A 13,033-nucleotide genomic window follows, 5' to 3' on the forward strand; every position below is an offset into this window, starting at 1 on the left:
GGTGACCTTTTAGTGTATGGGACAAGGCTCCAACCAACTGAGCCACACCAGCCAGGGCGCTGGGATTTTTCAGACCACCTCATACATCTTGTGTTTACTGTGTCTCTTGATTGCATTCACTCTCGTGTTGTTTAGTGCTGAATCGTACTGCACAGGCCTGTAGCAACAATAGGCCAAACCACCTACCCGGGGTGTCGTAGGCTGTACCATGCCGGTTTGTATAAGTTTGCTATAGGATGTTCACACAGCAGTGAAATCACCTAACGATGCGTTTCTCGGTGTGTAGTCCTGTTGTTTAGCAGCAAGTGCATGACTGTCTTACTAAGTAGTTTTCTTCGAGTTTTATGGAGCATCAGAAACACTCACTTCGGCCCTGGCTGGTGTAGCTCAGTGGATTGAGCACGGGCCTGTGAACCAAAGGATCACGGTTTGATTCCCAGTCAGGGCACATGCCTGGGTTGCAGGCCAGTTCCCAGCAGTGGACACATGAGAGACAACCATACATTGATATTTCTCTCCTTCTCTCCTTCCCTTCCCCTCTAAAAGATAAATAAATAAAATCTTAAAAAAAAAAAAGAAAGAAACACTCACTTCGGTAGAGATGTCACGCCCCTCCTGGGGGGTTCTGATGCAGACAGTGGACAGTGTGCTCCCTAGTGCCCTATGCTCTGCCCCCACGTCAGTCACGTTAAAACAGCGTTGTACTTGGTATGCTGTCTTTTTTTCTTAAGATTTTACTTAGTTTTAGAGAGGAAGAAAGAGAGGGAGAGAAACATCAGTATGTGGTTGCTTCTCATGTGGCCCCCACTGGGGACCTGGCCTGCAACCCAGGCATGTGCCCTGACTGGGAATCGAACCAGCGGGTTGCAGGCCAGAGCTCAATCCACTGAGCTACACCAACCAGGGCAATATACTGTCTTTTATCAAGACTTGGGGAGAGCGTGGAGAAGACGTCTCTTGGTGAGAGACGTTCCCAGGTGTTTACGCAACCACAGTTGGAAACACTGTATTCCATAGCCTCTGTGCCTTTCCAGAGGAGCCAGGCAGAAACTCCTTCCTGAGAGGTCGGCTGGAAGACGTCTGGAGCCCCTGGCCCTCTGCGTTCTCTGCGCTGGGAGCAGCTCTCCTGCCACAGCCGCTGGCCCCTAGAAGTGCTCACCTGCGCCCAGCTGGCCTCCTCCCCTCCTTGCTCGGGAGCACCTCTCCTTGCTGAGCCTGTCCCTGTGTGCAGGGGTACCAAAAGGACCCCTGACCCGCTCTTCTGTAGCTGCAGCTTCCAAACCAGCGCCATTTCAAGGGATACCGACCCAGTGGTCAAGTTCCCTGGGGCTGGGGCTGCTGCAACAGGGTGGCAGGCTCTGGGGCTGGAACTGGGACCGGGTTTGGGAGCCTCGTGCTTGGTGGCGCAGGAATCCTGCTGTGAAGCAACAGCTCTCCTCTGCCTTTCGGGGCTTTGCCCTCTCGGAGGCCGTGGGTTCCTCAGCCTGACGGTGGCCTTTCCCCTTCTCTGCGCCATGTGCAGAAGCCCCCGCCACCTGCCATAGCCCTTTCTCCCATGTCTGGCCTGCCCCATGGCTTCCTCTTCCTGAGCCCCTGCAGGCAGACTGGGACAGTGGCTGGCTCAGGGGTTGACAGAGGAAAGGCAGTTAAACACTGCAGTAATAATAGAAAAGAAAGAACTGTGGCGGGGGCTCAGATCTAGCCCCCAGCCTGATAGGTAAATACGGCTACACTGAAGCGCAGTCATGCCGTTTCACGTAAGCATTGCGGCGCTGCTCTTTTGCATTTCGACAGCCAGCCTGACAGCTGTAACAGAGGCCATGTGGCTCCCAGCCCCGGCTCTGAGCAAAGAAAACACATCTTCCCCGATGATTTCGGGTGTTTTCCTATTGAGGTCTCATTACCGTTTTTGTCTAGACTGCCAGCTTCATTAAGTGAAAGAAACTACTATATCTTCTGTTTTCCTTTGAGAAACAATCTTTCCCCCCAACTCATCAGTGACAGATACTCCTAGAGAAGCCTGTGGCATTCAGGCAGGTTCTCCTAGAGGGTGTCTCCCCGGTCCAGAGGCTGCTCACAGAAACCCAGTTCATTCTCCGGACCTGGTCAGGCCCAGAGATGGACTCGGGCTAATCAGATTCCTGCGATGCTGACATTTCACCCAGAATATGACTTTCTTCATGTAGAGGGGCTTTTCAGGAAGAGATTGATGTCTGGTGCTCAGGGAACCCACTCCCTGGTGTCAGCACACCTGGGAAGCCAGTGACATCAGGAACTGCCAGCTGGCTAGGAAATCCAGTGCAAGGGGCTGTCCGGGGCCCTGGGGGCCAGGCCAGCTTGAGGGGCCCTTCCTGTCCCCAACAAGGCCCCTCCCAGCTTCTCACAGCCATAAAGACTCCTAGACTGCCTTTTGCCTCAGCCGCCTTTTGCTCACATCTGATCTTCAGATGGTCTTACTCTTGACAAAGTGTCTACTTTATTTTACTTTCACCCAAGACTTTATTAGATCTCTCAGCTTTGCTGCCCTCACTTTCATATAGGAGGAATCCTCAGTTCTGGGGAGGTCCCTTAGGTCACCCCAGGGTGTCAGTCACATTTCTCAAACATGCTAACCTCATTTCATCGCCATTGAGTTGGCTTTTTCTTTGCACAACTTGGCATTGTTGCATAGGATAGACATGAAATTGGCATTTGGCTGTGCCTGACAGTGTTTCCCCGCCCTCCCTTCCCGATCTGCAGCGAACGGAGTCATCCAGACAACCAGCAGCTCAAGAACGAACAAGAAGAGCTTACCAAAGAAAGACTTGCTAAAGTATGATTTCTTTTTTACGTAGGAGTTTTTTATTATCTGACAAGTGCTTTTATAGTAAGCATTTATGGTTATAGGTTTTAGAAACCATTTACTATTGAAATTTATGTCTTTTTCTTATTCCTACTGTTACGTTCAGTGTTCACCATCAGTACTTAGACATGGCTGAAAATTAAGAGAGAATTTTGTCTTAGTCCCTCCAGGAGGTAATGAGCCCACTGCTCAGTGTGCCCACACAGCTGGCCACTTAGGCGCAAGGATCATGTGCCTGCCTGAGCCCCTAGGGGCGCAGTGCATGACGTCGTGTAAATAGGTGCCCCTTGCGTGTGTGTAGCTGGGAGTGTGGAAAAGGATGTTGGATTAGTTTTGTTACCATGGACGGGTGTGGACTGATTATTTTCGATCTTTTTTTTTTTTTTTAAGCCATGTTAAGAACTTAAGCCATCTTTTTCTTTTTCTCATCCTACAGAATAAGTTAGTTGAAGAAATGCTGAGAATGAAAGCAGAGTAAGTGCGCTGGTTTGTAATTCAAGTTCTTGTTGACCTTTTCTTTATTCTCTAAGGGGAGAAATGCTCATTATCTCCACAAGGCAGGGAACTTTTTTCCTTCTGAAGTAAGATGTGAACATAATAGATGTTTACAAAATTGTTTTCCTGAATGCCACTCACTAAAGGGGCTCCTCACGTGAGGTTGTTCCCATCGGCAGTCACGTAACACATGTTACATAGCCCATCCTTGGAGCAGTGACCGGGCGGGCCACTGTCTGAGAACCTCTGTGTAACCTGAATGGCCACACAAATGCTCTTAGGTGCAGGGTACTGTGTTGGCTCCACGTGGGCTGAATCTAAAAGTTCCTGTTCTACATTTTCATTATTTAAAAATGATCTGAGGATTTTGCCAAAAGGGAAGTTTGGTTAAACCAGCAACAAGAAGCGTCCCTGCAGCCTGGAGACCGATCGCCCTGTGCTGTTGGCTGGGCTGAAGATCGGCCCTCCTCCCAAACCTACTCTCCAGCCCAGGGAGAAGCTCTCCTGTAAGGTGTTTCTCTGGAGTTCCAAAAAGGGACGTTTCCTCTTGTAGCCTGGAAGAAGTGCAGACTGCCCTCCAGGAAAAAGAGACAGACTGCCTTAGGATGACTGAGGAGGTCGAACGCACCAGAGCTTTGGAGTCTAAAGCGTTCCAAGAAAAGGAACAGCTGAGATCAAAGCTGGAAGAACTGTATGAAGAAAAGGAGAGAGCATCTCAGGTGCGTTGGTGTGCGCATTGTTCCTGTACTTAGGAGGCGTGGGTCAATAGAGCCGCTCAGAGTGGGGCGTGTCTGGTTGGGCGGCCTGTGGTTCAGACCTGCTGCCCCAGGCGCAGGGCTGCGGGGTCCGAAGCTGGGGCCTGGGCTCTGTCTCCCCCTGTGCTCTCAGAAGGCATGAACTGATGTTACATTTTCCAATTAATTGGTTTTAGAGAGGGCGAGGGGTGGGGAGAGAATCATCAATTTGTTCCACGTGTTTTTGCATTCTCTGGCTGCTTCTTGTGTGTGGCGTGACCGGAGGTCCAGCCCACATCCTTGGTGCTTGGAGATGATGCTTTAACAAACTGAGCTACCCGGCCAGGGCAAATGTCCATTTTTTAAAGACATTAAGAGCCCCTCATTTGCCCCTGCCGGGATTGATTACCTGCAGGAGATGGAAATGTTAAGGAAGCAGGTGGAGTGTCTTGCTGAGGAAAACGGGAAGTTGGTGGGTCACCAAAACCCAAACCAGAAGATTCACTATGTCATGCGGCTGAAGAAAGAAAATGTCCGACTTGCTGAGGTAAACGCTGAAAATAGTTCTGAGTAAAGTCACTCTGGTTTTTAACTGACTAATTATTGAGTCACTTAACTGCTTTCTTTAGGGAACTTCCTGAATTCAAAACAATTACTGCTATTCTAAGGATAATTTGATCAGTTTTCATACACATCAGACTTCTGTTTAATAAGTAGTTTATAGATTTTGCCCTGGCTGGTGTAGCTCAGTGGATTGAGCATGGGCTGCGGACCAAAGGGTCTCAGGTTCGATTCCCAGTCAGGGCACATGCCTGGGTTGCGGGCTGGGTCCCTAGTGGAGGCCATGTGAAAGGCAACCACACATTGACATTTCTCTCCCTCTCTTTCTTTCTCCCTCCCTTCCCCTCTCTCTAAAAATAAGTAAATAATCTTAAAAAATAAAATATTTTTAAAAAGTAGTTTATAGATTAAAAAATTATAGTTTTAATTTGAAATATAAGTTTAATGAATGTCAAGAATAACTCTTCCTGTAATATTGGGAGCCTTAATTTTTTTCTTTTCCCTTTTTTAAAATTACTAGGAGACAGGAAAGTTGCGTGCTGAAAATATATTTTTGAAAGAAAATAAGAAAAAAGAGCTTCTGACGAACGTTCTGCATTCACCTGCGTCCTGTGGCAGTGAGCAACCTGCGGTGTAGGGTCAAAGCGCCACTTCCAGGCTCCGAACCAACTGTGAATACTGGGAAGGCCTTGGGCCTCTTTAAAATAAAGCTTGTAGCGGATGTGTACAGTGGGCGTCAGCCAGTTCATTTTTCCCTGGGGCACTAACGTGACCTCCTCTGAGTCTTGTGTCAGAAACTCTGTATTCAGTGCTCCCAGAACTGGCAGTGAGGTTCACAGCTGATGGCACAGTGTGTATAAAAAAGCAAACTTATGAATATAGATTATTTTTGTATTTCTACTTGAAGTATTTTTGTGATCCTTTTTATGACTGTAAACATGGCCATTTTTCAAAATATAATAAATCTTTTTCAAATAAAGAGTCCAAAAAAGTAATTCACATGGTTCATTCACTTGTTTGTGCAATGTAAACTCTGTGAGCACCTACTGGGCACTGGTCATCTGTGAAGGACGCACAGGAACCTTGTCCTCGACGGGCTTCTCTGTGTCGGCGGGGCGCGCCTCTTGATTGCACACAACACCCCACCGTGGGGACGCCCACGCTTTAGTCACTCCCCATCCACTGGGCACACGTGTGTCCGTTTGCAGTTTGGGGCTGTGATGAATAATTCCGCTGTAAGGATTCAAGCACAAGGGCGGATCCACCCTTCTTCCCTCTTGAGTGAAAACCCAGGAGTGCAACTGCTGGGTCACGTGGTTGGCGCACGTTTCACTTGCAAAGGCATCGCCTGCTTCCCAGGCGCTCTATTTGGCTGCAGCACTACGTCCCCAGGGGTGTTCCCACTGCTCCCTTTACACCTGCACTCGTGGTTCAAGTGTTTTACTGGCCTCGCGGGCGTGTGCTGGTGCTCCGACCAGTTTCCAAGTGGCTGAGGAAACCAAACCCTGTGCATGTTAGGGGAATGCGACTCAGCGGTGACAAAGAGAGAGACTGATAAATGCTGCGACATGGATGGGCCTAAAAATACTGCTTTGTGAAAAGTCAGACTTCACAGGCCACGGACCATATGACTCCATGTAAGGGAGGTGTCCGAAGCAGGGGCGGGGGGCGAGTGGGGATGACTGGGCCCCAAGGGAACTTTCTGTTGTGGTGGAAATGTTTTGGAACTGGCTTGTGGTGGTAACTGCACGACTCTTTAAAATTACTGAAAATTAAACCGCGTTCAATATGGCATGTAAATCACACTTCAGTAAAGCTGAAGAAAAACGATTTTGGAGCAATTCATGCACCCTGACCAGTGCGGCTCAGTGGGATCGATTCCCGGTGAGGGCACAGGCCAGGGTTGCAGGCCAGGTCCCCGGTTGGGGGTATGTGAGAGGCAACCAACCAATCTATGTTTTTCTTGCACATTAATGTTCCTCTCCCTCTTTCTCCCTCCCTTTCCCTCTATCTAAAAATAAATAGAATCTTTCAAACAGCAATGCCTAGTTGAACTCTCAAGGAATAAATAATACTAAATCCCTAAGGGCCAGAAACAAAATGGAACTTGGAATTCAGTGTAAGGTAGGAAGTAGACACTTTGCCTGCCCTGGAGGTGGGAGAAGGGTGTTTTAAAACAATTTATTCTCTCAGTTCTGGAGGCCAGAAGTCCAAAATCAAGGTCGTGCTAAACTACCTTCTGAGGGCTCCAAGGCACAGTGCAGTCCATGCCTCTCATGGTGTGTGGCCTCGCCCGCAGTCCTTGGTGTTCCTCAGCTTGGACCTCGAATCACTCCCACCTGCCACCGTGGTCACGTGACATTCCTCCTGCCCTCTGTCTCTGGTTCTGCTTAGAAGGACATTAGATTACAGCCTGCCCTAATGACCTCATCTTAATTTGATTACATCTGTGGTGACCCCATTTTCAAATAAGGTTGCATTCACGGGTGCTAGGGACAGACACAATTCGACACATAACATCACTCAGTGAGGTGGGAGAGAGAGACTTGAGCCAGCTCAGGACAGGGAGAACGGAGTTTTGCAAAAAGCCAGAACCCAAGGAGTGCTGGGATCTTGGTCACCCTGGCAACTCTGCTGCTTAGCAATAGGTCCTGGCCTAGAATATGTGCTCATTTAACCAGAGCAAAGAAGAGACAGAGAAATGGACACAGCATGAAAGGAGAGAAAAGGCGAGGTTGGAGAGGGCAATAGAGGAAGAAGACATTCACTCCCCACGGTCACAGGCCCTAGCCATTCCTGCTGTCTTCCCCCAGGGGCTTCACACAGTTAAATTCCCTCCTTGGCCCCTGAGGTCTCTTAACCGTGACTTCTAGCCCTTCAAAGGTGAGGGGTGGTTTGATGGGTCTCTCAACACACAAGTAGGCATCTTCTGCCCATCGGTCATCTTGGAGGTTTGTCTTAATTGCTTTTTTGGGTAAATGTGGGATGAAGTGTCCTTCCTGTCCACCTTGTCCCAGTACCAGTTTGCAATACGTTGCTGTTTTAAATTTTATTTTTTATCATCAGAGTGTTGGCAGTGGAAGTGGGGATGGGGAGGAAAGCGTTCCACAGACCCACGCACAGGAGACTGGTGTGGCAGGGCTTTTCGGGTGGAAGTAGAAGCCTGCTGCCACTGCGTCCCATCTCTGCCCTTTCCATGGTGGGAACACCATGGAAAAAGTCCAAACCAAAGGCCTGTATCCAGAGTTTCTGTTTCATTTTAAAGCTTAGTCCTCTGGACCCTGCAGGTGGCTGCTGAGCAGTCTCCGTCCCCATCTGAGTATCTTAGTGCTGTTCCAGCTGCACTGCTGTGCCCAGGCTCTCACCCGGGACCTGCATTTGGAGTCTGGGCAGCCTCGGCCACGCTGCTGCCAGGGTTATGGAGAGAGAAGGCGCACACGAATGGGACAAGCACAGGTTCTTGGTGTGTGTGGTGGGGGCGGCATTGGAAGAGATAGTGAGCTTCTTTGTTGAACTGGGTGATCTTGGGACAGATCAGGCACTTTTTCAAAAGAACCAATCAGCTCCCCAACTTTCCAGGGCTTCTGATGGATCCACCCTCGACCAATTGATTCCTTTCTCAGGTCAGAGTGACAGGTCTTTATGGTCAAGCACCTCCCCCTGTGCCATTTTGACTTCTATTATGAATGCGTTTACCTCCCCCTGCTCCCCCCAGCAATCCCTGCTGCTAGGGCAAAGAGAAGGTTGTTAATCTTTGGCAAGGCAATGCTGTGATCTGCTGGAGTGTGTGAGGCTGTAGCTTCCTGGTGAAGCAAACAGGCTCATGCTTCCTGGTTGATTATGCTCAACAACATCAGATTCCCTTTGCTTTCTTCCTTAGCTAACTACCCACGATGACAAAAACATAGTCTGTTCAAACATTTGTAGTGAGGACATGAGCTGGTTGAGGTTCTGGGCACTGCATCAGGAAAAGGAGAAAACACATGCAGCTTCCGTGCTGACAGCCCAGCCGGGGAGGCCGGTATGTTGCAAGGCCTCCGAGCGCGCTGACGGCAACAGAGAGCCTTGCTGCTCCGACCTGCATCTTCTGTAAACCTGTTAGAAACGTGGGAATCTCAATCCAGGTCCAGACCTGAATCAGAATCTGCATTGCATTTTAACAAGGTTCCTAGTAGGTGATAAGAGCTTTTGTCCAGGAGGCAGACATCACTTCCCAGCTGAGTGGCCAACCATCGTTCCCAGTGCTTGAGCTGGGCCATGGGGACCTAGAGAAGAAAGAAACTTGTCCCTGCCCTCCAGGAGCTTGCAGGCTGGCAGGGAGACCAACAGGACTGGTGCCGAGGTAGCACAGGCGGCTTTACAGAAGAGGCGGAGCTGAGACGCTAGTGGGGGCACTGTTTGTTCTAAGAAAGTTCCTTTTGTAGTCTTTAAAGCAGGAGGTGATCAGGTGCAGCACCACTTGATTTCCTGTAACTTTCAGGTAACAAACATTAGAGAGAGGATCATCTTTGAGCTGGGCATCGAGATAGGGTATGTGTTGAAACGGCTGTAACCATAAGGGCTACACTGACTATCACTGGAGATAGTAAGGCCAACCCCTCAACTGGATTTAGGGCTTAGAACCTGCTGAAGTCGTGCCGGATCCAACCTGGTGACTACTTTCACCTCGCAGTAGCCCCTAGCCTCTTTAGGCTCCTTGTATGACTTCCGCCAAGATGGAGGCATAGGTGGAAACACTGTGCCTTCTCCCACAGCCAAGTTTGAATACAACGAAGGTTTGGAGAACAAGGACACACCCAAAGACCAGAAAATTGAATTATATGGAAGTCCGACAACTACGAACCATTCAACGGGGACGGTAAGAGGGGTGGAGCCAGCAGCGGAGCTGGGTCGGGCAGGACAGATCCCCCAACCTAGGAGCGCAGGCAGCCCAGAACCAGTCGGGGTGCGGGGCAAACTGACCGCGGTCGCACATTCGCGCACAGTGAGACAGACCACGCAGGCCCCAGGGGGCGAACCCAGTGGTGGAGGGCTGACGGCGGTGGCACACTCACGTGCAGCAGAACGAAACGCGTGGGCCTGGTGACGGTGGTGGCTGTGGCGCCGGTGGGGGCCGCGGCAGCAGGCAGCAGACGGCACACAATTGTTCCTCTTTGACCCCACCCCACATACAATGTCACAACCCAGCGACTTAGTTTCCCTGCTCTAGTGAACATTTTAGGGCTCTGATCCTGCTATGGAACAGGCACGAACAGCCCAAAAGATGGCGCAAGAAGAACTCAAAGTCCCAGAGCCAATAACTCTTAAGTGACTAAGAGATTGCCAGCCTCTCAGAAGCACAGTTCAAGACACTGTTTATCAGGATGCTCACAGAACTGGTTGATTATAGTTACAAATTAGAGGAACATATGAAGGCTAAATTAATTGAAATGAAGGTAGGCTCCTTGTAATACATTAGCACTAGACACCCCATGCTACCGTGGTCAGAGGGGAAAGCCCATATAAAGACACAAGATGGCCAACAGAGTTTTTCTGAGAAGTCTCCCCACACGCTGAAAGTCCTGACTATTACCCATATCGATTGCCCTTCCCCTGCATTAAATGAGTCTCAGCAAAAGAAGTAAATCGACTGTGGAAGGGCTGCTCTGTCTGTGGGGTAGCCACTGCCTGTCTCCCAGCTTCACTAATAAACTCACTTTAATCTCTGTGCTGGCCCGAGTCTGAAGCCAAGAACCTGCAGTGGGCCCTGGACCTCCAGAACACCTGCACCAGCACGGCTCTTTCCTCCACTGCAAAAGGAGGGGTACCGGCGTTATCCACGCTTTTATTTGACCCACGAAACCACCCTGTGAGAGAGGGTGGCAAGGAAGGATTTCCACAAAAACTTCCCAGATGGATAAAAAAAAAAGATTGCTGAAGTATGTTCACTGTGAATCACGTTTTCAAAAAGTCCCATACCTACATGTAAACTTTTTATTTTTTAAAATTTATTTATTTTTAAAATATATTTTATTGATTATACCATTACAATTGTTCTATTCCCCACCTTCATTCCCCTCCACCCTGCACACCCCCTCCCCCACCATTCCCCCCCTTTAGTTTATGACCACATGTCTCAAGTTCTTTAGATTCTGTATTTCCCCCACTATTCTTGCCCTCCCCCTATCTATTTTCTACCTACCATCTATGCTATTTTCTGTGCCTTCTCCCCCCTTCTCCCCCTCCCACTCCCCTGTTGCTAACCCTCCATGTGTTCTTCATTTCTACGGTTCTGCTTCTGATCTAGCTGTCCTCTTGGTTTGCTTTTGTTTTACGTGTGGTTGTTAATAACTGTGTGTTTGCTGTCCTTTCACTGTTCATATTTTTTATCTTCTTTTTCTTAGATAAGTCCCTTTAACATTTCATATAATAAGGACTTGGTGATGATGAACTCCTTGAATTTGACCTTATCTGAGAAGCACTTTATCTGTCCTTCCATTCTAAATGAAAGCTTTGCTGGATAGAGCAATCTGGGATGTAGGTCTTTGGATTTCATGACTTGGAAGACTTCCTTCCAGCTCCTTCTTGCCTGTAAGGTCTCTTTTGAGAAATCCGCTGACAGTCTGATGGGAACTCCTTTGTAGGTGACTGTCCCCTTATCTCTTGCTACTTCTAGGATTCTCTCCTTCATTTTAATCCTGGCTAATGTAATTATGATGTACCTTGGTGTGTTCCTTCTTGGGTCCAACTTCTTTGGAACTCTCTGAGCTTCCTGGACTTCCTGGAAGTCTGTTGCCTTTGCCAGACTGGGGAAGTTCTCCTTTACTATTTGTTCAAATAAGTTTTCCACTCATGGCTGTTTCTTTTCCCCTCTGGTACCCCTATAATCCGGATGCTGGAATGTTTAAAGATGTCCTGGAGGTTCCTAAGTCTCTCCTCATTTTTTTGAATTCTTGTAATTTCACTTTTTTCTGTTTGGTCATTTTTTTCTTCCTTCTGGTCCACTCCCTTGATTTGAGTCCCAGTTTCCTTTCCATCACTATTGGTTTCCTGTGCATTTCCCTTCATTTCAATTAGTTTAGCCTTCATATGTTCCTCTAATTTGTGGCTAAAATCAGCCCGTTCTGTGAGCATCCTGATCACCAGTGTCTTGAATTGTGCATCTGAGAGGTTCGCTATTTACTGGTCGCTTAGAGTTATTGGCTCTGGGGCTGAGTTCTTCTTGAGCCATATTTTGGACTGTTTGTGCCTGTTATGTATGAGGAGCGTAGCCCTAGATGTTCACCAGGGCCGGGCCACTCAGTCGCTGGGTTGTGAGGCTGTATGTGGGGGCGGGGGTAAAAAGAAAGCAATGGCGGTCCCCTCTGCTGTCCGCCGCTGCTGGGGCCTGCGCGGTCCGTCCCACTGCGCACTCCTCTGCTGGTTTATCTGCGAGTGAATGTGTGACCTCGCCCAGCCCGCCGCCCTGCACCCTCACTGCATCCGCCCGAAGCTACCCCAGACGCCTGGGGTCGGGGGCTCTTTCTTGCCTATCCCTGCTCCGCTGCTGGCTCGGCCCCTCTTACCCGTTCAGCTGAAAAGTTCATTGTTGTCAGACTTCAGTATAGTTCCATTTTCTGTTCTTTGGCTGCGTCTTTGTTTACTAAACCTTTGTTGTATTCAAACTTGGTTGTGGGAGAAGGCACAGTGTTTCCACCTACACCTCCATCTTGGCAGAAGTCCCTAAACTTTTTATTTTTAAAAAGATTTCATTTATTTTTAGAGAGGGGAAAGGAGAATGGAAGAGAAACAACAATGTGGGCTTGCCTTTCACATGCCCCCCACTGGAGACCTGGCCGGCGGCAACCCAGGCATGTGTCCTCACTGGCAATCCAACCGGTGACCCTTTAAGGTTCCCAGGCTGGCACTCAGTCCACTGAACCACACCAGCCAGGGCCCTATATGTAATTTTTTAAAATGTGTGCTATATATAAAACTACATATGCAAAGGGAAAAATTAACCTATAACCATGATTTTCCTGGAGTGTGGAAATAGTCCTTCATACATTTTTTATTTTTTCGTTTTGAATTTTTCCCTTCATGCCATATTTTGCCATGTGTAATGCACTCCCATGTATAAGGCATATTCATATTTTTCCTCAAAAATTTGGGCAAAATAATGCACATCATACACAGCAAAATACATTTCAACAGCATTTTATTTTCAGACATATACTAAATACTTCTTAAACGAAAACTTTTTAAGCATCTTTAAGTGCATGGGAAATTAATGTTAATTGTGATTATCTGAGTGGCGTGATTACCGATGACATCTTTTCTAAATGTCCAGCGATGAGCCTGTATATACCTAGGCCTTTTGATTTGTCGGAAACCCTCGTCGGAGCCCGCCTTCTCGCTGAGTCTGGAGGTCTCTAGTGCCCTC

General features: G+C 48.5%; 1 protein-coding gene across 2 annotated transcripts in view; it reads left to right on the forward strand.

Moving 5' to 3' along the window:
- Positions 1-5,611, forward strand: part of KIF15 (kinesin family member 15) — a 48,513-nt gene extending 42,902 nt beyond the window's left edge. For both annotated transcript variants that reach the window (XM_037030486.1, XM_037030487.1), the window contains exons 32-36: positions 2,740-2,812; positions 3,279-3,316; positions 3,891-4,056; positions 4,487-4,618; positions 5,153-5,611. In XM_037030486.1, coding sequence (XP_036886381.1) covers positions 2,740-2,812; positions 3,279-3,316; positions 3,891-4,056; positions 4,487-4,618; positions 5,153-5,269 — 526 coding nt within the window. In that variant the 3' untranslated portion in view covers positions 5,270-5,611. The remainder of the gene's footprint in view (positions 1-2,739; positions 2,813-3,278; positions 3,317-3,890; positions 4,057-4,486; positions 4,619-5,152) is intronic.
- The last annotated feature ends 7,422 nt before the right edge of the window (positions 5,612-13,033 follow it).

This window comes from Sturnira hondurensis, unplaced genomic scaffold (assembly GCF_014824575.4).
Source record: "Sturnira hondurensis isolate 20B ecotype Veracruz unplaced genomic scaffold, ASM1482457v3 Scaffold0020787, whole genome shotgun sequence".
In the NCBI taxonomy this organism is placed as follows: domain Eukaryota; kingdom Metazoa; phylum Chordata; class Mammalia; order Chiroptera; family Phyllostomidae; genus Sturnira; species Sturnira hondurensis.